The 25675-nt window shown below is 44.7% G+C and overlaps 1 protein-coding gene and 1 pseudogene across 6 annotated transcripts in view; both read left to right on the top strand.

The window, feature by feature from the left end:
- Positions 1-25675, top strand: part of SBF1 (SET binding factor 1) — a 112987-nt gene that overhangs the window by 28904 nt on the left and 58408 nt on the right. For 4 of the 6 annotated variants that reach the window (XM_088129082.1, XM_088129081.1, XM_088129080.1 and 1 more), the window contains exons 2-4: positions 18733-18818; positions 24888-25025; positions 25202-25333. In XM_088129082.1, coding sequence (XP_087985208.1) covers positions 18733-18818; positions 24888-25025; positions 25202-25333 — 356 coding nt within the window. The remainder of the gene's footprint in view (positions 1-18732; positions 18819-24887; positions 25026-25201; positions 25334-25675) is intronic. The other 2 variants (XM_088129083.1, XM_088129079.1) reach the window with 1 other exon arrangement.
- LOC148214001 (uncharacterized) lies at positions 8425-10016 on the top strand (annotated as a pseudogene).

The following is a 25675-nucleotide window of genomic DNA, read 5'->3' as shown; positions in this document are numbered from 1 at the left end:
CATTTAGTGACTGTTCAAAGTTACAATGGTGCTGAACAAAGGGACTTACAACCGGTCCTCACACTTACAACTGTTGCAGCACCCCCGCAGTCACGTGATCGCAATCCGGGCACTTGATAACCAGCTTGCACTTATGATGATTACAGTGTCCTGGGGTCACATGATCGCCATTTGCGACTTTCCCAGCCGGCTTTCAGCAAGCAAAATCAATGAGGAACTGCATGATTTGCTTAACAGCCGCAGTGATTTACTTAATGACCACTGCAAAAATCATAAAATCGGGCATGACTCGCTTAACAACTGCTCTGCTTAACAATGAATTTTCCAGTCACTATTGTGGTAGTTAAGCGAGGACTACCTGTACTGCAAAAGGGCCAGCAATTCTTAGATTTGTTGAGTGGGAATGGAAGAAAAGTATCTGATTCCAGCTTTCAAGTTGGGAATAATTGTATTGGTCTGAAACGTAGAGCCTGAACATTAGCCACGCTTTCCCAGCAGCGATAAATAGTATTTTTACCAATATCTCACTGCTAAAATGGATTCATAGAAGTATACTTGTACTGATGAAGGTTTCTTAGCTTGTCTTTCTCGCTGTCTTTTAAGGTGACATCAAGAGAAGCTGCCTAAAATTGAATGAATCCCTTAGTATTCTTAGCATAGTGCTGTCTCCTCTGCCTGGGAGTGACTCCCTCAGGTTTCTGGCCTAAAGAAGTCTTTCCAACCTGCTTGGAGATGCACACTCAGGTTGGACTCTGGGTTTTTGCATGTGCTATTCCATTCTTGTTAAGGTCTGCTCCTTTTTTTAGGAAAGGAACATTCTCGCCAACAGTAAATTGCTGTTTTTCTCCAGCAGAATTTACCCAATTTATCCATAACACAGTTATCTATAGAAACATGAAGTACACTTACACGGGGCAATCTGAGCACTGGGTAAAGTGTATCATGTAATCAGTAGGTATGGCTTGCCATTGTGACCAGAGTTGACTCTGCTTGGGAACTTCCAGGTGAGAAGGCCTTGCCAGAATGTCTGGATAGGGCTTTGTCCACGCCAGTCATCTGTGGTTTTCCCTTTTCAGCTTTGCTGGCTTAGTCCTCAAAATAGAGCTTTTGGGCTGGTATAATGAGGAGGAGGAGATGAAGTCTAGCTGCCCAAAATAATCCTGTGGAATTATTACAGAATAGGCTTCCAGAAGACAATCAGTTCAAGTTCAGGAGATGCTTCTGGCTGCAAGTCCCAAACTTAGCTGGTCACCTGTCGCTGACTTATTCTCAGCTTTGGCATAAGGCAGTGAAGCAGCAGTTTAATTATCTTCCATGGAGAGAGGGCTGCGGCTGGTGTGAAGCTGGCCCTATACGGGTGGGCAGTTCCCTCTGATCTGCTCAGTGGCTTTGTTTTCACAGAAATCTCAGTCTGTGAAGTTGGCGCACAATTACCAAGCAATCAACTTTCCTGAGAGAGGTTGGGCATTAAAGTGCAGCCAGTAGTTTGACCCAGTGGTTCCTGGGATAGGCTGGGTTATAAATATAGCCACTAAATTCTTGATCATTTGGTTTGCGCAGGAACTTCTGGATGTGTCAGGCAACATATCTGGGCTCAGCACTTGCCCATAGTTTATCTCTCAGTTTGAGTTGGCATAAGATTTTCAGATATAAATTGGCAAGTTGGGAAACTTAATGGTAACACGAATGAAGACTCAAGCCCAGCAGTTTTGTCTACTCATACATTTGGTGGGCCAAGGTGGCCTTAGGAGGCCGATATGTGCTTGCGCAACAGCTCTTTCCCTCCCACTGAATTCTCTCGGTGGACGTTGCGGTACAGCAACTTCTGGAGGGTAGCCCCACTTTCTTCCTGAAACACCACACTCCTTTGTCCTTTGAAGCAGCTCTCAAAAGAACAGAACATTTGTGTGTGTGTCGCTGCTATGTTGTTAAGTTTGATGCTATTCAGGTATTAACAATCATGCAGTTAACAGGAGGATAACAGTTACAAACACATTGTTCTGTGAAGTTAATAAAATGAAAGAATGAGAAAAAGAAAGATACCTGAAATTGCTGCCAATTTTTATTATAGAACAAATGAAGGAAATTTGAGTAGATTTCTCAAAGATTACCTTTCTCACCCTTCTGTCAAAAAAAAAAAAAAAAGAATTCAGCCCTTAACAGAGATCATAGACCAACCATTCACTGCTGCAACTGTGATACAGGTTTATCTTCTGGTAGTATACAGTAATTATTTTGGCTATTCCTTATGCACAGAGTATAACTGTTGGTATTTTGTTTAATTTCAAATGCTGGAAATGGAGCTAAGACCAACATATTTATCTTTAACAACTACTATGATGATCACTATAAAGTTGTATAGACAGTTGTCTGAATTTTAGGCAATAGGACAAGCAAAGTCTGAGAGTTAATGTTCCAGCCCAAGAGCAAGGCAGTCGGAAACAAACCTTACTAAATATTCTCTAAGGAATCCAAGAAATGCAAAATAAAATTTATTATATTAACCATATTTCTTTATTTTGTATTGTCGAAGGCTTTCACGGCCGGAATACGATGGCTGGTGTGGGTCTTCTGGGCTGTGTGGCCGTGTTCTGGAAGTTTTGTTTCCTAACGTTTCGCCAGCATCTGTGACCGGCATCTTCAGAGAGCAGGAGCACAGACAGGAGCAGTTCTGTCCTGGGCACAGAGAGAACTGCTCCTGTCTGTGCTCCTGCTCTCTGAAGATGCCGGTCACAGATCCTGGCGAAACGTTAGGAAACAAAACTTCCAGAACACGGCCACACAGCCCGGAAGACCCACACCAGCCATTTCTTTATTTTCCTGCCCCAGTCAGTCCACTCTGGGCTGCGTACACAAAGAAACTACAGAAGAAAACTACTACTTTGTAAAAATAAGTTCTATAACGTAGTGCCTAGATCCATAACAATGCGTATGCAGAGAGAAGCACCCACGGCCAGACAGGTGGAGCTGAAGACTTGAGAAATAAAAAGGTTTTAACCATTTTTGAAATATGAGGGGAGAAGATGCCATTTCTTCCTCCAAGTGAAGCGTGTCTGTAATACAGTGGCTGCTGCCTCTCCAGCTCCTGTGGACTTCATAGAAAGGGGAAACTCTCAGCAGGCCTTGTTGAGTTGATCAGACTGGATACATCAGACTTGGCAAGGCAGTGCCTGAGAATTGGATTCAGAAGCTAATGCAACAACCTCCAAGTTGGTGTTACTCCAGTGGTGGGCTTGCCCTCCAGCAATCTGGCTATTGTGTTTTGGGCTAATTGAATCTTCTGGATCATCTCTAAATGCTTCCCCAGACAGAGTGCATTGCAGTAATCCAACTCTGGGGTGATTAAGGTGTGAGTTATTGTTACTACACCATCCTGGTCAAGGTAGGGCCACAGTTGGTGCACCAGACAAAGCTGGGTGAAGGCCTCACTGGCCACAGCTAATATCTAAGCAGGAGCTGCGAATCCAGGATGACCTCCAAATCGCAGACCAGCTCCTTTGGGGAGATGTGACTCTCTGCAGAGTGACTACTAGGACTGATGTCAGTAGGTTGCCCTGATGTTTACTAACAACAAGCAACTTGGTCTTGGAAGAATTTAATTGGAGCTTGTAAAATGAAAAGAGGCTGTTTCACATTTTTTTAAACAATTTGCCTCTGCTTTATATGAATAGACATTTGAGCTCATTATTCCAAAAGTAACCTAAAGAGCTAATGTGAATTTCATCTGCATTGAACTTCTGATGAAGGTAGGTTGTTGGCTTCAGAAGTCAAATAATTCCAAGGTCATTAAGAAATACAACATTTCAATAAATGTTGAAATGTAAATAAACATTAAGTACTCTGCGATAAATGAAACTCATTTAGTTTTGCAAAGATTTTTTAAAAAACTGCTTCAGCAGAGCTAAATTAATGAGAGGCCCTTTTTGTTCCTGTTTCATAACGAAGCTTTACTACTGCACTCTGATATGAGCACATAACTAGAAGACCGTCACTCCTGTTACTAAAACACAGCTATGCCCACTTCCCAATGTTCTTCAGGTACGTCTTGCAGTGTTGAACTTCTCCCCAGAGATGATTCCATTAAGGCCATCTAAGAAGCCATGTGGACTTTAGCTCAAGCTGGATTTTATAGAATAGTCAAGGATTTTATAATATATGAGATTTTAAAAAAAAAACTGCTTCACCCTTTTCTAAAAATAAGGATTGGGACACATAAAGTCTTCGATATGTTAAATTGCAGAGTGGAAAGTGTTTTTGAGGATATTCACATTCATTAAAACATCTCTATCCCTCAAGAGTATTGCTTGTTTTGGAGATATATGGATGGAAAATAAAGGGATGTGGACATAGATTGTATTGTTTCTGTGTTATTTACAATCTCTTGATTTCAGGTGACTAGTAATGATGGGCTGCCGTTGTTAACTTAGCCATGCCAATCAGTTATGTCTTGTATTCCCTTTTCTTTTAAATTTGTTTTAGAACCACTGGCTTGCACTGTACAACATGTAAAAATGTCAAGTGATTGTGCTGAGCTTGCTCTCCACTGTGGCATTTTGCTGGCTCTTCATATATCCATGCAAACACCTAATCAAATCCTCTGTGCTAATGAGATGAGATGTAGAATAACCTAGATCTTCATAGGACACAGTGTTTATAGCAGAATGAGAAGGTGGCTGATATGAAGTTGGCAAAAGAGGGAGTTTTAAAGTAGCCCAGGAGATTAAGGGAAAAAGGAAGCTTGAAATTTGAGGTATGGATTGCAACTAAAATGGCTAAGATGGACAGCTCTAGTGACGGTTGAAGATGGTTTCAATCCCAGGAAACAGTAGTTAAGGATCCTAACATGAACTGGGCACTACTGAAGTCTTGTTAATTCATGAGCAGCAACAAGTCCACAAAGCATTTGGGAGAAGATTCACCAAAGATGAGAAACAGTGTGTGAAAAATTACTAACCTAAACAGATGGCTTGCTGGGGTGCCAGGAGATCAGAGATACCTGTCAGAGAGTCATCAGATAGATCTAGGCCACCTGCCAATTTATCTAACTATGAGAGATGGAAAAGTGTCAATACATTCTACAAGCCCTATTCTTAACTGTAGGTAGGAGCAGTGTTAGCATTTCACGTTTAGAGAGGTGTGTACATGCTAGGTACACACATATATTAAGCTAAGATAGGGACATAATTAAATGACAATTCAGTATCTTCCTTGAAGATTTACAGCCAGCATCATAAAAACATTAAATGAATAACTTTTCTAAATTAGAATCTCTAATCCAGAGATTATTTTGCAAAACAGCATACTGTGCCTTTATCCCCTCAACTAGCAGGTACATGCAAGATATGATACTGTCAGGAACAAAGAAAAATTTGCCTCACTAGTAATTCTTCCTTCTCCAGTTTGTATTTATACAAGGGCTATTTTTGTTAGTTGTTTAGGGTGATTTCTGAACACATAACTTTCATGGAGTTCAGAAATCACCCTAAGCAAACAAACAAAAATAGTTAACTAGATATGTAACGAAGTGTAATCTCATTGAGCATGAACACAGCAAATCTCAAAAGGCTTACTGTAAGAGCTGTCACTCGTTTCCATTTATTGCTTCAGATGCAAAAAGTCAGGCATTTGTTATATTTCCCTGAAAGAAAAAAACAGTTCAGATGGAATGAGAATGACTAACAATGGGGTGAGCTACAGATAGAATGGATGATAGTGACTGGTTCACATGATCCCAAGTTAGACCTGTTTAATTTTAGCACAACTACAGCATTTTATTTCAGAAGGGCATATTTTGAGAAGGCAAAGCATCTAATTAAAAGGGGAGGTTAGTCTATAAAGTTGTTCCTGCTGAATACATAGCATATTTAGAAGAGCCTTAAAATAGCAGTTGGGATATTGAAAATCTCTGTATTATGAAAATTGATGAGGACAACTTATAGACAGAATCATGCTAGATGTGCAGTAATCAAAGGCAAATGGGAAGAAACTGGTTTTTCTATCTATGAAGCCAGTGGAGGGAAGATTAGAGGCAAAGGATACTAAAGATAGAACTTCCTGATCCACTTTTTCCCTTCTTCTTTATTTTTCATGTCCTCAGTAGTAAATGCAGAACCTGCACCTTGGGTCCTATCTAGTGTGGTTAGACCCCTGCTTCTATGGATCTGGTGGTTAGTGCCTGTTCTTATGGTGCTACAATCAGTGCCTCAATGTTGTCTTTTAGTCCAGCCCTTTCTAGCCACTGATGGGATTTCCCAGTGTCAGCCACCTCAGCTATCTGTCCATGGCACATCCTATGCAGGGTCTTGTCTTGCCATGGCACTTCCTCATGTCTGCTGCTGTGTCAGGCATTCTCTCAGCAGCTCATCTTTGGGTGCCACCTTACTGATATACTCTTGGATGCTCTGGGTTTCATCCAGGACAGTAGCTTTGACACTCACCAGACCTACCCATTCTTTTTCCAGCTGGTGTACAGTTTCTGGGTGTTGGACTTGGGTGGAAACCTCTGTACATTGTGAGGAGCTTCACCATTCATTCAGCCACTGTTGGAAGTTATGACAGTGCTGAAAAATGAACTTACGACTGGTCCCTGAAGTTATGGCTATTAAAACGCCCCTGTGGTCACGTGATCGTGATCTGGGTGCTTAGCAACCCATTTGCACTTACGACTGATTGCCAAGCACCCCACAATCATGTGATTGCCATTTGCAACCTTCCCTGCCGGCTTCCCACAAGCAAAGTCAATTGGGAAGCCGGCAGGGGAGGTTGCATGTCGTTTGGGTAAGTCTCCCCCACCCACCCTGGCCTTTCTTTGTTTGCATGCACCACACCGTCCTTGCCCCCTTTGCTTGCTCACACATGCCCGCCTTGCCTTTGCTCGCTTGCATGCACCGCGCCCCCTTCATACTGTGCTGTGGCTCTGGGGCTTTGCAGAAGGAAGGCTTTGCAGGAGGAAGGAGATCTGCAATAATCTTATAGATCAGGCATGCTATCAAGGGAAGTATATTATCTCCCAGGTGTAAAGATCAAAGACATGAAGAGAGGCTGACCCAACTAATCAGCAACTACTAACCATTATCCCTTTCTTCTGTTGGAATAAATGACACTACCAGAAAAAAGCCTGGAAAGACTATCCAGAGAGTATGAGGAGCTGGCCAGGAAAGTAAAAGAGTTCGGAGCACAGGTGGTATTTTCATCCATAATTCCAGCTGATGGTCATGGCCCAAAGGAGGAGCAGGAGATTCTGGAGGTGAACCTCTGGATGAAGCATTCTAGATTTCAAAAGAGCTAACTTCAACAAGCTAAGGAAATCCTGAAGAACAGTTCAGGAAAGTTGGGAAATATGAGATAATTAAGGCCCAAACACAATTAATACCAAAGGGAGGGGAGGGGGAGGCATTTGATGAAACCACCATGGCTGCATCAAGATCTCTCCAATAAAGTTTTTAAAAATGGAAAGACAGGCATGTAACAAAGATAGAATATCAAGAAATATATGTTTCTTTTTCAAACATGGCACTGGTGTGGAGGTGTGTTAAGGAGGCTTAGCCATTAGGATTGTTTTTGAGATTTTTGAGACGGTGGGGGAAAGTTGGAATGAATCTTGGCCAGAGTGTTTGGCGGCCAGGCAATTTGTGGGGTGATATCTGGGACAGCAGGAGGAGAGATGCTGTGCAAGTGGAGCTTGGTTTCACCTGGATCAGGTGGCGGCAAGGCAGGGGGACACCCGGTCGTGGATCCAGCCGCCTTTTCATTGTTGCGGCTGGGGCATCCCTGCACCCAGGGCTCCACGGAGAGTGAGCAGCATTTCCAACCTTTCCCCTGTGGCTTCAGAATGCCACAGATCAGCTGATTTGGGCTCAGCTAGCTGATGGTGCCTGCCAGAGGCGAGATAGTGCTGCGGCTCCATGGAGGAAGCAACAGGAGAGGAGAGGATCTACCTGCAGCCTCCATTTTGAAGGACTCTGAGACTGTTTTGGAGGTGGAGCCTAAGTAGGGTTGTGCTGGCCTCCTGCCCTTGTGTAAGAGCCTGGGGCGGGGGGGCTAAGCCCAACTCGCTGGGCCTGTTGAGTGTGGGTCTCCCCCTGCAACCAAGATGAGAGTGGGGTCGTGTGAGGGGGAGGGAGAAGGAGAGTCAGCGTGTTTTGCATAGGTGGGAGGGCGGAACTGCCCTAGGCACAGGTGCTGAGTGCAAGGCAGAAGTGCTAGGTGCTACAGTTGGGGTGTACCGTCCTGTTGGGAATGGACGGTATTGGAAAGGGTGGTTGATTTGGGATGGGCCCATTAGCTTTGGGCAGGAACTTGGGGCGGGGTGGGATGGTAGTAGGGAGTGGGCAGGGGGTGGCATTGAGGTAGTGAAAGGCATAGGGAGATATGGTGGGAGGCAGGGAGTAGGCTGCTCTGGGGAAGGCAGACCTGGTGGCTAACACTGGTGTCGCTTTCCAGCCCCCTGTACTCAGCCGCAAAGCCTGGTTTCCGGAGCCTTGGAGGCCCTGGACTCGGCTGCTGCTGCTGCTCAGTGCCAGATTGGCCTGTAATAAAGCTCACCTCATCCACAATCTGATTGTGGGTGAGAGCCAGCTTGGCCTGCATTACTGAGACCTGGGGAGTGTTCCTCTCTCAGAAATGTGCCCTCCCAGGATTCAAGTGTGGTACCAGCCGCGACTCCAGGGCAGGGATGGTGGCGTGGCTGTCATTCGGGAGCGTCTAGTGGCCTTTAGGAGCTCTGCCCTTGACGTAGCCAGATGTGAGGCTCTTTTTGTGAAATTGGGTTGCTGTCAGGCCTAGCCCAAGGAACTCCAAGAGACAGTGCAAATTCAGTCCAGTTATGTTTATTAGCTACAACCTCTAGCAAGAATCTTCCCAGACTGAAACCCCAGATCCCAAAGTCAGCCAGCCACAACAGTGTGAATTCCTCAGGGAGGTGCCAGTCTCATCCTCTTATTCCTCCCACGCTCTTCTGGGGAGCTAAGAAAATGTTTATCTCCCTGAGCCTGGCCTTCATAATTCCATTCCATCACAGTTGCAGGGATCAGTTGGGCTTGCTGCTTGCCTACCTTCCTCCCTGCTGGGTGGCAGCGGCTCTGCCCAAGCTCCTGGACTCTGTGGTAGAGTTGGCGGTGGGGTTCCCCAGATAGATGATGCTGCAGGACTTAACCTGCCCTCTCTGGGCCCAGAGTTGGAGGTGGCCCAGATATTCATGGCCACTATGACAGCCATGGACCTGGTCCAGCTTATTGATGGCCCGACTCACACACATTGGATCTGGTCTTAGTCTCAGGGTAGTGGCAAGGTGATCTGGGGTTAGGGGACATTAACATCAGTCCCTTGCCATGGATAGATCACTCCCGCTTGGCCCTGGAGTTCTCTGCAGCTGTGCCCCGCTGCAGGGAGATTGGGTCTATTCGATCAATCCTCCCAGGTGACTGATGGACCCAGTAAGGTTTCAGAGAAAGCTTGGGGTTATTCCTGAGGCTCTGGTGCACGATTCAGCTGAGGTCTTAGTTGCAGCCTGGAATGAGCATGCGATGAGGGTCTTGGACTGGATTGTGCCTATGTGGACTCTCTGTAATTGTGGATCCCGTAGGGCCCCTTGGTTTACAGCAGGGCTCTGGGAAATGAAACGACACAAGAGACACCTAGAGTGCCATTGGAATAAGATGAGGGATGAAGCCGACTGGTCACAGGTAAGAGCCTTTATGAGGACTTACCTTGTGGCAGTAAGAGCCGTGAAGCGTGTTTCTCCACTCTTACTGTGTCTGCGGTTGGGCGAACAGTGGCCCTTATATGGGTCACCAAGGCTCTCCTGGGTAAAGCGGGGGCAGGGGAGCCCTTGCAGGCAGGATCACTGTGAGAACTATTCTAGGCATCTGTTGGATAAAGTTGCTCAACTTTGTTCAGAGGTGGACTCTGGCTGGGCAGATCCAGTGGAAGCGACTGAGGCATGTCCTGGCTTGGTTATCTGGGAGGAATTTGAGCCACTCAATCCTGAGGAAGTGGCAGGGTCCTTACTGCTGTGAGCTCTGCCACCTGTAATCTGGAGCCATGCACCTCCTGGTTGGTTAAGGCCTCCCGGGAGCTGGCATGTGGTTGGGTCCAAGCGGTGGTAAATACCTCCTTGCAGGAGGGAGTAGTTCTGCCAGCCTTGAAAGAAGCAGTGGTTTGTCCCCTCCTCAAAAGGCCACCTTAGATCCTACAGTTTTGAATAACTTCTGTCCGGTATCTAACCTTCCCTTTTAAGGGTTAGGGTTAGGGTCTTGGTTGAAGCAGATTATCTGGACCCTTTTCAGTCAGGATTCAGGCTGGGCTATAGTGCCGAGACAGCACCGGTCACGCTTGTGGGTGACCTTGGAGGGCTCGGGATGGGAGCGATGTGTCCATCCTGGCCCTTCTGGATCTCTCAGCAGCTTTTGATATCATCAGCCATGATCTCTTGCTGGACTGGCTCTGAGGATTGGGAGTTTTGCAGTGGTTCTCCTCCTTTCTCCGTGGCCAGTACCAGTCAGTGTTAGTGGGGCAGGAGAGATGATGCTGATGATACCCAATTATACATCTCTAGCCCAGGCCGGTGAATGATGTTGTTCAGGTGCTGGCTCAGTGCCTGGAGAGTGTAAGGGCCTAGAAGGGGAGAAACCGGCTGTGACTCAACTCTAGCAAGATGGAGTGGTTGTGGGTTTTTGGCCTCCTAGGGTCAGAAGAGTTGGCATCTCTGTCTCTGGACGGGGTAATACTCTCCCCGTACAAATCTAATGTACAATTTGGGGATCCTCTTGGACTCACAGCTCCTGCTGGAAGAGCAAGTGGCAGCCGTGGCCAGGGCGGGCTTTGCCCAAATTCATCTCGTGCACCAATTGCGCCCGTTTCTGGACCAGGAGGCCTTGCTCACAGTCACCCATGCCTTAGTCATCTCCCATTTGGATTCCTGCAATGCACTCTACATGGGGCTGTCCTTGAAGACATCCGGAAGCTGCAACGGGTCCAGAATGCAGTGGCGTATGTAGTGTTGGGTGCCCCACAGTTCACCCAAGTAACACCACTGCTGTGTGAGCTGCACTGGCTTCCAGTTGGTTTCCAGGTGCAATTCAAGATGCTGGTTATTACCTTTAAAGCCCTACATGGCACGGGGCCAAGTTACTTGCAGAACCGCCTCTCTCTAAGGGTATCTGCCTATCCTACTAGGTTAGATAGGGTGGGTGCACTTCAGGTCCCCTCCCTTAAATATTGCCACCTGATGGGATCTCAGAGGCACGTCTTCTTGGTGGCCGCCCCAGCCCTTTGGAACAGCCTCCCACCTAAGATCTGAGGAACCCCTACCCTTTTAGTCTTCTGGAGAGCTATAAAGACCTGGCTCTTCCCCCAAGCATTGGGCTAGAATGGGGGTTGAGTTGCGAGGATGTTTGGTCTGGCTGGGGGGGGAAGGGTATCTTTATTTTTAACTATGTTTTATGGATTGTTGTGAGCTACCTAGAGTCATTGCATGAGATAAGCAGCCATATAAGTCCTGCGAGTAAATTAATTAATTAATTAATTAAAAATAGCCCAAATACATCCTGCAAATAAGAAAGAAAAAATAGCTGCAGTCTGCAAGTTAGGGTCAGGAAGGCTAAGGCTCAGTGTGAGCTAAGGCCTGTTATGATTGCCAAGATCACAAAAAAGCATTCTTTAGGTATGTGCTGTTGTGGCCAAAACTTAGCATAAATGTTACAACATAAATTTATTAAGCATACAAACAATTACAGTGTACACTGGGCTCCAAGCAAAGCATTGGCAGGTTGCTGAACAGCCCTGAGCAAAAGCAGAACTATACTTATATACCTTTATATACCATTACAAAGACAAGACAAAGAAAAAGGCAAACATAGTGTAAATTACAGCATGACATTGTTTATCCCTTCCTACTACTAGGTCAGCATGCTGGCTATAGTATCTCTGAGATACGGTCAGTGGATATAAACAGTCCCATAGAAGAGAATATCTGTAGCTCACAGTTGAACTTCTTGGTGCTCTCTGAGCTTGGTTGTTTGCTTGTAGATGTTTCATTACCCCACTAGGTCACATCAGTGCTATGATGAGTGTGGAGTTTGCTGCCTGTTTATATACAGTTTGCTGAACGCCAAGCTTCCAGGAATTCCCTTGCATTTTTGGATCTGGCTTGGTCTAAGATGCAAATAGTATGCCAGTTAAACTTGTGGTTGAGTCTGTCCATGTGTTGTGAGATTAAGGAGTGTTCGTCATGTCTTCTGACTGCTAATTGGTGTTTATGGATGCATTCCGCTAGTCTTCTGCCTGTCTGTCCTACATAGTGGCTGTTACAGTCCTTGCATTGTATGATGTAGATGACTCCTGTTTTTTTCTTCTTGGGCTACTGGGTCTTTTGGTTTGCTTAAGTTGTTTTGGAGGGCTTCAGTCAGCTTGTGTGCTACAGTGATTCCATGTGGTTGTAGTAATCTGTTGATTACTAAACAGGGCAGTCATTAAGCAAGGACTACTTGTACAGTCCCAAATGTTTCACTGCATTTTGTTGTCTGGGGACCAGACTCTTTCTGCACATGCCGCCTTCTTCTGGGGGTAAATCTCATTATTATCTTCGGTTTTTGTATGTTATATATTCTGAGAATTCAACGAAAACTATAATTGTTTTCATCAGCTGTCTTATTGCAGTTGATATTACATCACCCACATAGCATTTTGATTTATATTCCTCTCCTTGAATCTTGATGTCTGATATTTGTTTATCTTTTTGAACCTTATTTGCTAATACTTCTAAAACAATCACAAATATTACAGGAGAAAGTAAACATCATTGTCTGGTACTTTTACATATAAAAAATTAGTAGAAAGTATCATTAGCTATGATTTTTGCCATTTGCCATTGATATATGCTTTTGACCCAAGATTTAAATTCTTTGCCAGGATTTATTTTACCCAACGCTGTAAGTAGAAATAGTCATTCCAAATGGTTAAAGACCATTTCTGCATTTAAAAAAAAATATTGCTGCTTTTTTCTTAATATGTTATATTGCGTTTATTATAGCTCCGTTGTCCTTAATATTCCTCTTGGGAATATAACTTGTTTGATCCATATGTACTATATCCAGAGGACACTTCTTTAAATGTTCAGCTAATATCGTGGTAAAACCTTTGTAATCAACATTCAATAAAGAGGTTGGTCTATATGACTGTGGTTTCTCCAGATTGTTCCCTTCTTTGTTTTAACATTTTTTACTCTTCTTTGTATTTCTGTAGCATGCTTTCCTGAAGTAGCAATCTATCATTCATCTTCCATCTAAAGGGTAATTTTCCAAGGTATCATGTTATTAAGATCAGTTTCTGATCAGCAGGTGTCATAGGAAGAATCTGTACTTCTTTAATGAGACCCATTCATATCAATCCTTGACTTACTTACTTACTTACTTACTTATTTATTTATTTATTTATTTATTTACTCTCCACCCATCTCCCCCCAGTGGGGGACTCTGGGCAGCTCACACAAAACATTAAAACAATAAATATATATAAATACATAAAACATAAGAAATTTATACAAAACATTACCAAAAGGAAAAAGTCCAAGAAGATGATACCAATACCAATACTTCTAATGGCCAAGTATAAAACATACACAAGGAATGTATCTTCGGTGATAACAGCAAAATCAACGGTGCGTTTGGATAAGAGCAAAAAAAGATCACATGGTATTCAGCAAAGCAATGGCACGAGGGAAAAAACTATTCTGATGTCTGGATGTTTTAACATAAGGAGCTCTATGGCACCGTCCTGAAGGAAGAAGTTGGAACAGATTGTACCCAGGATGAGAAGAGTCTGCAGATATCCTCTCTGCCCTCCTTTTGACCCTCACAGTATATAGTTCTTCTACAGAAGGCAGATGGATTGCAATGTTCCTTTCTGCAGACTTAACTATTTGTTGGAGTCTGAGTCTGTCCTGTTTGGTTGCAGAACCAAACCAGACAGTTATAGAGGAGCAGATAACAGACTCAATGATTCCCCTGTAAAACTGCACCAAGAGCTCCTGGGATAATTTAAACTTCCTAAGTTGCCGCAGGAAAAACATCCTTTGCTGTGCCTTTTTAATAATGGCTGTAATGTTATATGTCCATTTCAGGTCTTGGGAAAGTATAGAGCCCAGGAACCTGAAGGACTCTACCACTGATACTAGACTGTTAAGTATAGTAAGGGGAGGAATAGGAGAAGGATTCTTCCTAAAGTCCACAATCATCTCCATGGTCTTAAGTGTATTCAGTTTCAGGTTATTACTACCACACCACAAGACCAGCTGTTAAACCTCCCGTCTATATGCTGACTCATTTCCATTTTGAATTAAACCAATGACAGTTGTATCATCTGCATATTTCAAAATTTTAACAGAAGAGTCCTTTGAAATGCAGTCATTGGTATAAAGGGAAAAAAGCAGTGGAGAAAGCACACATCCCTGAGGGGCACCAGTACTGATTAACCGAGTACTGGAAATAATTTTGCCTAACCTCACATGTTGTTTTCTGCCTGCTAGAAAACTAATAATCCACCTACAAGTATGCACAGGCACAGTAAGCTGGATCAGTTTGTTGTACAGAATTTCTGGTACAATAGTGTTAAATGCTGAACTGAAGTCCACAAAAAGAACTCGTGTATAAGACCCCGAAAGTTCAAGATGTTGCAGAATATAGTGAAGGGCCATATTAACAGCATCATCCACTGACCTGTTTCCCCAATAGGCAAACTGCAGTGGATCTAACAGGGGATCCATGATGGCTTTCAAGTGAGCCAACATGAGCCTCTCAAAGGTCTTCATGACCACCTATATATGATGGTTCTGGGGCTGAAGGCAGCAAGCCTCTATGAGGCTAGCCATCCCCATGCTTGATGTATTCCCTCCCCACCCCAGGCCAAGTGGCAGAACCAGGTCTTCAAAGCCCTCTGGAAGGCCAGGAGTGAGGGGGCCAATCTCACTTCCGGGGGCAGAATGTTCCAAAGAGCGGGGGCTACTGCAGAGAAGCCCCGCCTTCTGGACCCCACTAATTGGAGTTATTTTACCGAGGGGGTCCAGAGCATGCCATCTCTGTGTGATCGGATGGGATAGGTTGAAGTCATGGGGAAGAGGCAGTCCCTTAGGTAACCTTGGTATGATTTGTGTCTTGCAGAAAGTCTCTCTCTTTTGGATTTTGTTGTCTCCCTGTGTCTGTTGCAGTGCCAAGTCATCCATCTATTGAAAGACATTTTGTGGAAGTCTTCCTCCTTTCTTCCTTTGAGACAATTTATCTAAATTGGGATTTAATATTTCATTTGTGCCCCCAGAACAAATATTTATCCCCCTTCCACTTCTATGAGCGTTTGAAAATATCTTTTTATAAAACTGTTAATTGTTTTTGTTTGGAGCATAAATGGAGGCCCATATTATGATTTTACCTTTTTTTCTGAGTTTCAAGGTTAAGATACTTCTAGCTTTTTTTTTAAACTGGTCCATTACTTCCCAAGCTGGAGATTTAAGATAAATTACAGTTTCATTTTTCCTTTTCATTAGGAAATTCTTGTCCTATTTTTTCTGTTTAACAAATAGGCATGATCTGATATAAAACAATATCAGCCTTTGGTGTTTTTTTTTAGTTTATTAAAAATACTTTTCTGTTTATTTGGTAAGTTTAGTCCATTTACATTCATCAAAATCAGTGTTGTCTCCATTCTGAGTTTAATTCAGTGCTGCTGCTCTATTCAGTTTCCCTTCTTTGTCTACAAAGTCCTCTTCAGTAGTAGAACATTCCTTGTCCGAGGGGTCCTGAGTGGTTAATTCTTCTAAGCAAGAAGGAGGCTTCTGAAATTGTCTTTATGATTACCATTTTTGTATCCAGGAAGACTTCCAGCACACATGCGGTTTTCCATCTGTATCTTAATTCTTTAGTTCTTATGGCTGTCAGATATGCAAATTCTTTTCTTTTTCTTTTTTTAATATTCCTGGAGACCCATTTATTTATTTATTTATTTAAGCTGCCCATCTCACACAAGGCGACTCGTTCTATAATCAGTGGTATCTCTGTCTACCACTTTAAAAAGATATCTTTCATTCTTTTGCATAGGAACCTTACTAGGATATCTTGAGGTGTTTTTCTCCTTTGGGAATATTTTGAAATGTTCGATATCAGGAAATCTCCAGCAATTCTCAGATACCTTGCATATGCTTTCTGAATCTGCCCTCTAATTTTCCTTTCCAAAATCTTCAGGAATACCTATGAATCTCTGGTTATTTTTGCTGAGACTATTTTATTATTTTATTTTATTTTATTTTATTTTATTATTTTATTTTATTATTTATATGCCACCCATCTCCCCCAGAGAGTGACTGTGGGTGACTTTAGTACATCCAGGGTCTATCCTCTCTTATCCTTGATTCTGGCCATTGATTCTGGTCGACATATATTTGTTTCAGTCCCTACTAATAATAAATCACTAACTCCATGACTCTGACTTCTTATAGGATTCAGTTGCATCCTGTCTGCCCTTTAGGGATCCAACATCACGCTTCCTGTTCTGCTTTGCATTTTTTCTTCCATGGAATGCTGAGAACTTGTTTTGTCTATGAAGGTGTGAAAATTGTTTCAGAGTTCCAGTGCTTGCTGGAATATGCTCTGCCCTGCTTCTGGCTGTTACTGTCATCTACTGTCCGTGCGGAGGGTTGCTTCCACTGTCTGTTTATGTTGTAGATTCTCTTTTCTTTGAACTGATAAATCCTCATCCTTTCCCATCATTGCTCCGATCCTTTGAGTTTTTGTTCAGCAGTTACTACAAGAAAGTAAAGGCTTTGGGAAGCACAGTTGTCCTGAGTTCAAGGAAACTCTTTCAGATGAGCTTTCTTAGTAAACAAGAGAAAGCTATTAAAGATCTAAGAACTGGCTACACTGGTGTGAGAAGCCTCGTGAACTGCAAGATGGCCCAATGCTGAATTTGGGGAGGGGGGTGCTTTCCTTGTTACATGTGGAGCAGTGGGGATTAACAGCTTTGTTTGTGTCTGCTGCATTGACTACAGGGAGTGTTTTAACCTGCTCTCTGGCGAGAATGTTCGATAAAAGGTCAGTCAGCATCTCTCCTGTCATGTTTATTTCATTGTCCCCATAGGAGGATAAAATTGTGTGTTGCATAGTTGAGATAGGACAGGTCCAACAATTAGCCTTTGGCTGATGGAAATGCTTCACACGGGTCTTTGCTGCTGCATTTTTGCCTTGCCAGTTGCCTTGTCAGTCATTACATTCAAGAATATGAGGGGTCCAACAGGAAGAGGAGAGGCATCTGTGGAGTCCTTGGGGTTCTCTTAACTTGACTGTTTTCTTGCAAATGTTTCGTTACCCGGCTAGGTAACATCTTCAGTGCTAGAAGGGAGTGCGGTTTGCTCTCTGTTTATATACAGTGGCATGCCCTGCCAGTGTTGGTGGAGGTGTGGGTTTTGTTTTATTTTTTCCCTCTGGTACTTCCTTGATGGGGGTATTGTTTACTGATGATTGTATGTCTGGTTATAATCTTGGTGTTAATCTCTGCTTATCTGGGTGATGATTGCTGGTGAGATGTTCTGGTCTTTTGTTTTTATTGTCTCTTTTGAATAGTGTGTAGATGTTGTTTATCTCTATGTGCCTGTTGATGGCTGCCTTGTCTGAATATCAAGCTTCCAGGAATTCCCTTGCATTTTTGGATTTAGCTTGGTCTAAGATGCTGACAGTTTCCCAGTTGAAACTATGGTTAAGTTTGTCCATGTGTTGTGAGATTAAGGAGTTTTCATTGTGTCTTCTGACTGCTAGTTGGTGTTCATGGATGCGCTCTGCTAGTCTTCTGCCTGTCCGTCCTACGTAGTGGTTTACAGTCCTTACACTGTATGTTGTAGATGACTCTTGTTTTTCTTCTTGTACTACTGGGTCTTTTGGTTTGCTTAAGATATTTTGGAGGGCTTTAGTTGGTTTGTGTGCTACGGAGATGCCATGTGGTTGTAATAGTCGGTTGGTAGTTTCTGAGACGTTTCTGATGTATGGCAGTGTTATCCTTTTTATAGCTTGTGTTGGTTGTGTTGTAGGTTGAGTGGTCAGGCACTTTTTGATAAAGTTGCGAGGATATCCATTTTGTTGGAAGATGTTGCATAGGTGGTCTCTTTCTTTTTTCTGCTGTTCTGGGTTGCTGCAGTGTGTTTGTGCTTGTTTGAATAATGTTCTTACACAGCTCCTCTGTGTAAGAACATTACACAGCTGCTCTCCAAACCTCCAGAGCCCAGAGTTTTATTTCTTTATGAATTTACTTACTAGGGATGTATCTAGTTCTTCCCTCTTCTCACAACATACCTGTGAGTTCAATGAGATTGAGAGAAAGTGAGTGGCCCCAAATCACTCAGGGTTAGGGTGACTAAATGGGGATTTGAATCTAGTTCTCTTTGTTCTGAGGTTAACCACTATAGGCCACTGCTCTTCTCCATCTGATTTAAAGTGAGAGAAAATAGGAGTAATGACTAAATATGGGACGTTTATAATTTGAGGTCTAGATACTCTTATATTTGTACTTCCTCTGAGGAAGTCAATGCAGATTAAATTACAAGGAGGGGAAAAGGCAGAGTGAAAATGTTTCTTCTGGTTAACTTTGTCTGCTTCAGTAGGAGTCCATGTTGTGCCCTCCATCGTATGCAAGTCCAGTAGATTCAGGAAGGTCCAAGGAATAAGAGCTAAAACTTGTGGTTTTTTGTTTCATTTTCAGGGAGCAGAGATGGCCAGGGCCAAATTCTCCAGCGGTTTCCAGAAAAGGACTGGGAGGACAACCCTTTCCCCCAGGGTATCGAACTGGTGAGTAGACTGTTGCCCAGGTGCAAGGGAGAGCAAAGGATGGTGGGATGTGTAGCAACTCCCAAAGTGATTGATTGATTGATTGATTGATTGATTGATTTGGGTTGTTTGTTTTTATTTAGATTTATATGGCTATTCCTTTCACTGCAGTGACTCTGGGCAACAAAGTATAAACAGAAACCAGTATAAAACTTAAAAGCATGTAATGCTAAACATGTTATCCAAAACAAAACAGCAGCCAAGAGTAGAAAGCCATATGATATAACATCAACCCACCCAAGCTTCGCTAACTTCATGATCCCCATGTCTGGGCAAACAACCAGGTTTTCAGCACTTTCTGGTAGGCCAGCAGTTTGGACCCATCTTAAATGGTAAGGTGTTCCAGAGAGCAGGTGCCACAACAGAAAAGGCACACTTCCTGGGCCCACAAAATGTTATTCTTTAATTGATGGGATCCATAGCACACCCCTCCTGCCAGATCTAGTAGGGCAGGTAGAGACCACTGGAGAGAGACAGTCATTCAAGTTTCCAGTGCCCATGCCACAAAGGGCTTTATAGGTAACAACCAGCACCTTGAATTGCACTCAGAAGCCTACTGGGAGCCGGTGTAGCTCACATAAGCAAAGGCGTAACACAAGCAAATCAGGAAATGTCAATAATAGCCCACACTGCAGCATTCTAGACCAATTGCAGCTTCTGGATGCTGTTCAAGGGCAAGTCCATGTAGAATACATTGCAGTAATTCATTTGGGAGATGACCAGAGCCTGAGTGACCATGCACTGTGCCTTCTGGTCCAGAAAAGGATGCAAGTGGCATATAACATGAAGCTATGCAAAAGCCCCCTGAGCACAGCTGACACTTCAAGCAGGAGCTGTGAGTTCAAGAGAACCCCTTAATTGCACACCAGTTCTGTCTGGGGTAATGCAACTCCATGCAGAACTAAAGATGGAACATCACCAGATGTGGGGTGCTGTAAAATCACCCATTCTGTCTTGTTAGGGTTGAGGTGAAACCTGTTTCTCCACATCCAGACCCCCACAGCCTCCAGACATCAGGACAAGTCCTCCATGACATTGCTTGGTTGGCCTGGGGCAGAGTTGTGCAACGGTTTGAACCTGTTCAGCCTGAGGAAGTGGACAGGGTCTTCATGACTGTGAGATTGGCCACCTGCTCTTTAGACCCTTGTCCCTCCTGACTAACTAAAGCTACCTTGGGAGGGTGTCATATGAGTGGGTTCTAGCAGTGGTAAATTCCTCCTTGGGTGAGGAGATTGTTCCTCCACCTCTTAAGGAGGCCTTGGGTCACCCTCTCCTCAAGAAACCATCTCTGGAACCCACCATACTAGACAAATTCTGTCCAGTGTCTAACCTCCCCTTTTTGAGAATGGAGGTTGAGAAGGTGGTCACGCAACAGCTTCAGAGAATCCTGAATGAAACAGATTATCTGGACCCCTTTCAGTCAGAATTTAGGCCTGGGTATGGGTCAGAAATGGCAGTGGTTGTGCTTTAGATGATCTCTGGTGAGAGCAGGATGGGGGTTGTGTATCCATCCTTGATCTGCTTGACCTCTCAGTGGCCTTCAATACCATCAACCATGGTATCCTTCTGGACCAGCTCTGGGGATTGGGGGTGAGTGGCACTATATTGTGCTGGTTCTGCTCCTTTCTCTGGGGTTGATACCAGTCAGTGGTGATTGGAAGAGAGAGATCCTGCCCTCGGCCCCTCCTGTGTGGGGTGCTGCAGGGTTCGGTGCTCTCTCTGCTCCTATTTAATATCTACATGAAGCTGCTGGGTGAGGTTATCTGTTGCCATGGGGTGAGGTATCAGTATGAATTAAGCAATGACATTGATGTTCTATCCCAATGCCTGGAGGCTGGGGGAACAACAGACTTCAACTGAATCCTGGCCGGCTGAGTGGCTCTGGGCTTTGGGGCTTTCCAGTTCTGGGACTATGCTATCTTTGGTCCTGGATGGAGTTGCACTGCCCCAAACAGACCCGGTATGCAACTTGGGAGTCCTCTTAGACTTGCAACTCCTGCTTGAGGAGCAGGTGGCAGTCGTGGCTAGGGGGGCCTTTGCACAGCTTTGTGTCCTGCACCAGTTGTGTCCGTTCCTGGAATGGGAGGCTCTGCTCACAGTCACTCATGCCCTGGTCACCTCCTGGGTGGACTGTTGTAGTGCCCTCTACATGGACTCCCCTTGAAGAGTATCTGGAAGCTTCAGCTGGTGCAAAATGTGGTGGCATGGGCAGTTATGTGTGCTCCTAGAATGGCATACCGTACACCTCTGCTTCATGAGCTGCATTGGCTGCCAGTTTTCTTCCAGGTCCAATTTAAGGTGCTGGTTTTGTCCTTTAAAGACCTTCATAGCATGGGGCCAGGTTATTTGAGGGACCGCCTCTTCCCAATTACACCTGCCCGTCCCATCAGGTCCGGCAGAAGATGTATGTTGCGGGTCCCATCTGCTAAGAAGCTATACCTGGTGAGACACAGATGGGCCTTTTCTGCCATGGTACCCGCCCTGTGGAATATCATCCTCCCCAAGGTGAGACTGGCCCCATCCATGATGTCCTTCTGGAAGTCCCTCAAAACTTGGCTGTGCCAACAGGCTTGGGGCTCTCAAAGGAATGGTGACTTAATGAGGCAGCTACATTGTAACATTTAATGCTCTCTCCTAGCCTTTTAATAATAATATTAATGTTTTAATTATGGAATGTTTTTTTAATGTTGTCATTTTATGATTTTTTATTGTATGCCACCCAGAGTCATGTTTTGTGAGATAAATATAATAAACATTTATTTATTTACCATATAAATATGATAAATAAATAAACAAACTACATATTGATTATACCTCACTGCATACCATCAGTTGACCACATCTAGTGGCTTCATGTAGATGTTAAATAGGAGTGGAAAGAGTGTCAAGCCCTGCAGCACCCCACAAAGCAAGGACTGCGGGCTAGATCTCTCTCCCCCTTTCAATACCAGCTGGAACCTATCCCAGAGGAAGGAGGTGAACCAGCACAAAACTGTGCCCTTCTGACCTAACCCCTGAAGGATACCATGATTGATGGTATTGAAGGTCACTGAGAGATCAAGGAGAACAGATGGATGCACTACCCCCTTCCTGCTCTCACCAGAGGTCATCCACAAGCACAACCAATGCTATTTCAGTTCTGCACCCAGGTCTGAAACCTGATTGAAAGGGGTCCAGATAATCAGCTTCCTCCAGGGCTCCCTGAAGCTGCAGTGTGACCATCTTCTCAACAAACCTCCCCAGAAAGGCAAGGTTGGAGATCAGACAAAAGTTGTCCAGAACAGTAAGGTCCAGCAAAAGTTTTTTGAGAAGGAGGTGGACCACTGCCTTAAAAAGGAGCACCCCTTTTCTCTAGGATGCATTTACCAGTGCCAGAACCCACTCACATGTCACCTCCTGAGAGGCCTTAGCCAACCAAAAGGGACATAGATCTAACACACAAGTAGCTAACTCCCAGCTCTGAGAACCCTGTCCACTTTTTTTAAGTCAAACTCAGCCCAGATAACCATGCAAGACTGAGCTTCAGTCAACTCTGTAGGATCTGTTCATGCCTAACTGTTCTAAATAAAAAAGTATAGTCCTACTACACTGATTCTTCAGAGACTGATCTTTGAGCATCTCTCCAATTCAAAAATTATCCATTTAATTTTCTATTTCCTGTCTTTAGTCAGTTACTAATCCATGAGAATTCTTGTCTTCCTGTCCTTTGGAGCCTTTCTTATGAAGATACATTGTTTAGATGAAGGTCTTCCTTACTCCTTGGAGATGGAGCCAATAGGAAAGGACTGACTCCATCTCTTTAAGCTAGAAGGCTTAAGATTTTTCCCTTCTGGTGGGGGACACCCCCCCCTTCAGTCTTAGACTTTTCCTTTAGAGAAGCAGTGGCTTTCCATCAGCTTCATTTGGGGAACCAGGAATTCAGAAAAAAGGTTTGCTCCCCTGCTACATGAAAGCATCTGCCACTTGCTGCCACCAGCTGAGGCCGTAGCCAAGACATAGCTAGGCCAGGCTAGGCCAGGAGATCAGCTAGATTATCTAGATCCCTTTCAGTCAGGTTTAAGGAAGGTCATAGCACTGAGATGGCATTGGTTGCACTTTTTGATGACTTTGACAGAGTCAGGATAGGGGACCACCCTAGTTATCCTTCATCTCTCAGTGGCCTTCAGTGCCATCAATTCTGGTATCCTTTTGGACCATCTGTGGAAATTGAGTTTAGGAAGCACTGTGCCACAAGGCTTCATGTTCTTGCCTCTTTAATATCTGTAAGAAGCTTGTGTGTGTATGTGTGTGTGCGTATACCTTCAAATCAATGTTGACTCCTGGCAACTGCCTGGACAAGTTCCTGCAGTTTTTTGGCAAGATTTCAGAAGTGGTTTGCCGTTTTCTTCTTCCTAGAGCTGAGAGAGAGGGACTGGCCCACAGTCACCCAGCTGGCTTTGCGCCTAAGGCAGGACTAGAACTTACAGTTTTCTGGTTTCTAGCTTGATGCCTTAACCACTACACCAAACTGAGTCTCATAAGAAGCCATAGGATGAGGTCATCTGTCAGTTTAGGGTTAGGTATCACCAGCTGTACATCTGAACTTCAAGCCATCTAAACAATGTTGTCAGCAAGCTCTCTCAGTATCTGGGGGCTGTCAAGGTCTGAATGGGGAGAAACAGAGTCAAGCTCAACTCTAGTAACATCAAGTGAACCCTCTGAATCTGGAGAGTATCCATCTTTAGTCCTGAGTAGGGTCACACTTCTTGGAATTGCTGCACAATTTTAAGGTCTTCATGGACTTGTAATCCCTGATCAAGGAATAGGTGGCAGCTGTGGCCAAGGATTCATCTTGTGCATTGATTGCACCCTTCACTGGAGCAGGAGGTCCTCTGTACCATCACTCACACTTTGTGGACTATCCACACTTTACATGGAGCTGCTCCTGAAGACCACTCAGAAACTGCAACTGGACCAGAATGTAGCTCAGGCAGTTATGGGCAAGCCTCAGTATGTCCATTTAACCCCTCTGCTTCAAGAGCTGCACTGGCTACCAGCTGGCATCTAAAGGTGATAACTAGTACCTTCAATTCCACCCACGTGCCCTTCATGACATAGGGTTTGGTTCTCCAGGACTGCCCATCTCCCATAGCATCTACCCTTCTTGTTTGATCTGACAGAGTCGACATGCCCCAGGTCCCATCGTTAAAACAGTGCCATCTGATGGGACCCAGGAATCATGCCTTCTATGTCGCTGCTCCTGCCCTCCGGAACGGCATCCCCTGAAATCCGCACGGCCCCACCCTTGCCTTCTTTACAAAAGCCCTTAAAACCTGGGGCCTTCCCAGGCCCTGGACTAATTTGAATGATGCTTATAGTGCTCTTGCCTATATGGGGATATTTTGGTTCTTCTATATCACTTCCTGTTAATGTTTGTTTTTATCTGTTTTAGTGTGCTGCCCAGAGTAATTTTTTGAACTGGAACAACCTTATAAATCCAAAAGATTAAACTAAAGTAAACTAGGAGATGGTAGAAGTGCCTGTTTGGGCTCCAAAGCCAGTGGAGCACAGAGATCAGTGGCAGCGCCAACAGAGCAGGGCTGGAGGCTGCTCAGAATCCTTCCCCCAGGGACTTAGACCTTGGGCAGGTGCCAGATGTAGTGACCCTCCAGTGGCCTAAAAGAACACCCCCTTGAATCAGTGAACAGGAGTGCTGGAAAGAGAGCGTGCCCTGCCAGACCAAAGGCTGAGGCCAGTTACAGGGCAGCCTTTGCCCGAGCAGCTTTTTTGCAGAACCTCCTTGAAAGTGGGACATCTTTTCCACAGGCAGTACAGAAGGATGGATTCTCTCTTTGTGGTAGGGCATGAAGGTCAGCCCCAGGGTGCCTCGTTGAGGGAAGGGAAGGGAAGGGAAGGGAAGGGAAGGGAAGGGAAGGGAAGGGAAGGGAAGGAGGTATCTTGGTATCCCTTTGCCACTTGGCTCTGGCTGGAGAGCCTGGGTTTTAGAGGCAGCACTATGCAATGCCCTAACAATTGTGTGTCGTCTTGCAGTTTTGCCAGCCAAGTGGATGGCAGCTTTTCAGAGAGAGAAACCCTCCCACGTTCTTCATTGCTGTCCTGACTGACATCAATTCGGAGCGCCATTACTGTGCCTGCTTCACTTTTTGGGAGGCAATTGAAAGCATCCAGGTAACGGGAGGTATTTCTTGACAAAGATATCTTTAACCCTGTTTGGAACCAAGGTCCTCTACAGAATGTGGAAAGGGATCCCACAGTCCAAGGATGATCCCGCTTTCTGGACAGGCTGTCCTCAGCTGTGGGGAGCTGATCTCAGCCAGCAGGCGTAACGGGCCTTTTTTCCCCAGCAGCTGCAGAACCGTTGGAGGAAGGAGGAAGTGGAGGAGGTGGAGGTGACTGCTCTCATCCATCCAACTCAGCTCTTTGCCCCTAAGAGTTTGGTGCTTGTGTCTCGACTGGACCACACGGAGGTTTTCCGGGTAAGGCTTGCTGGGCAGTTTTGCAAACAAGCCTCTGCCTAGGGTAGGTCAACATACGCCAAGGTTTACCATTGGTCAGCTCTCAGCCTTCTGGGCACTCCCTTCTTATCTTTGTAATTGTATTGTTAAGTGTATAGAAAGTGCTGCTTGTCCAGAGCTAGGAGAGGTATACAAAGCGTTTACAAGGCTGTTAGCATTCTGAAATGGCAGCTGTCTGAGCCAAGCCACTACAGATTCAGGCTGTATAGCACTTGGTCCTGGCTGGAATGCATTTTATGGAACCCTGGGGTTGGAAGAGGCCATTGAGGCCCCTGAATTCAGTCCTAGGTTCAGTGCAGGAAT

Source organism: Python bivittatus, unplaced genomic scaffold (assembly GCF_059951505.1).
Source record: "Python bivittatus isolate LINGU-HERP-01145 unplaced genomic scaffold, Pbiv_v1 ctg000730_np1212, whole genome shotgun sequence".
Taxonomy (NCBI): Eukaryota; Metazoa; Chordata; class Lepidosauria; order Squamata; family Pythonidae; genus Python; species Python bivittatus.
This window is presented reverse-complemented; position numbering and strand designations above follow the sequence as displayed.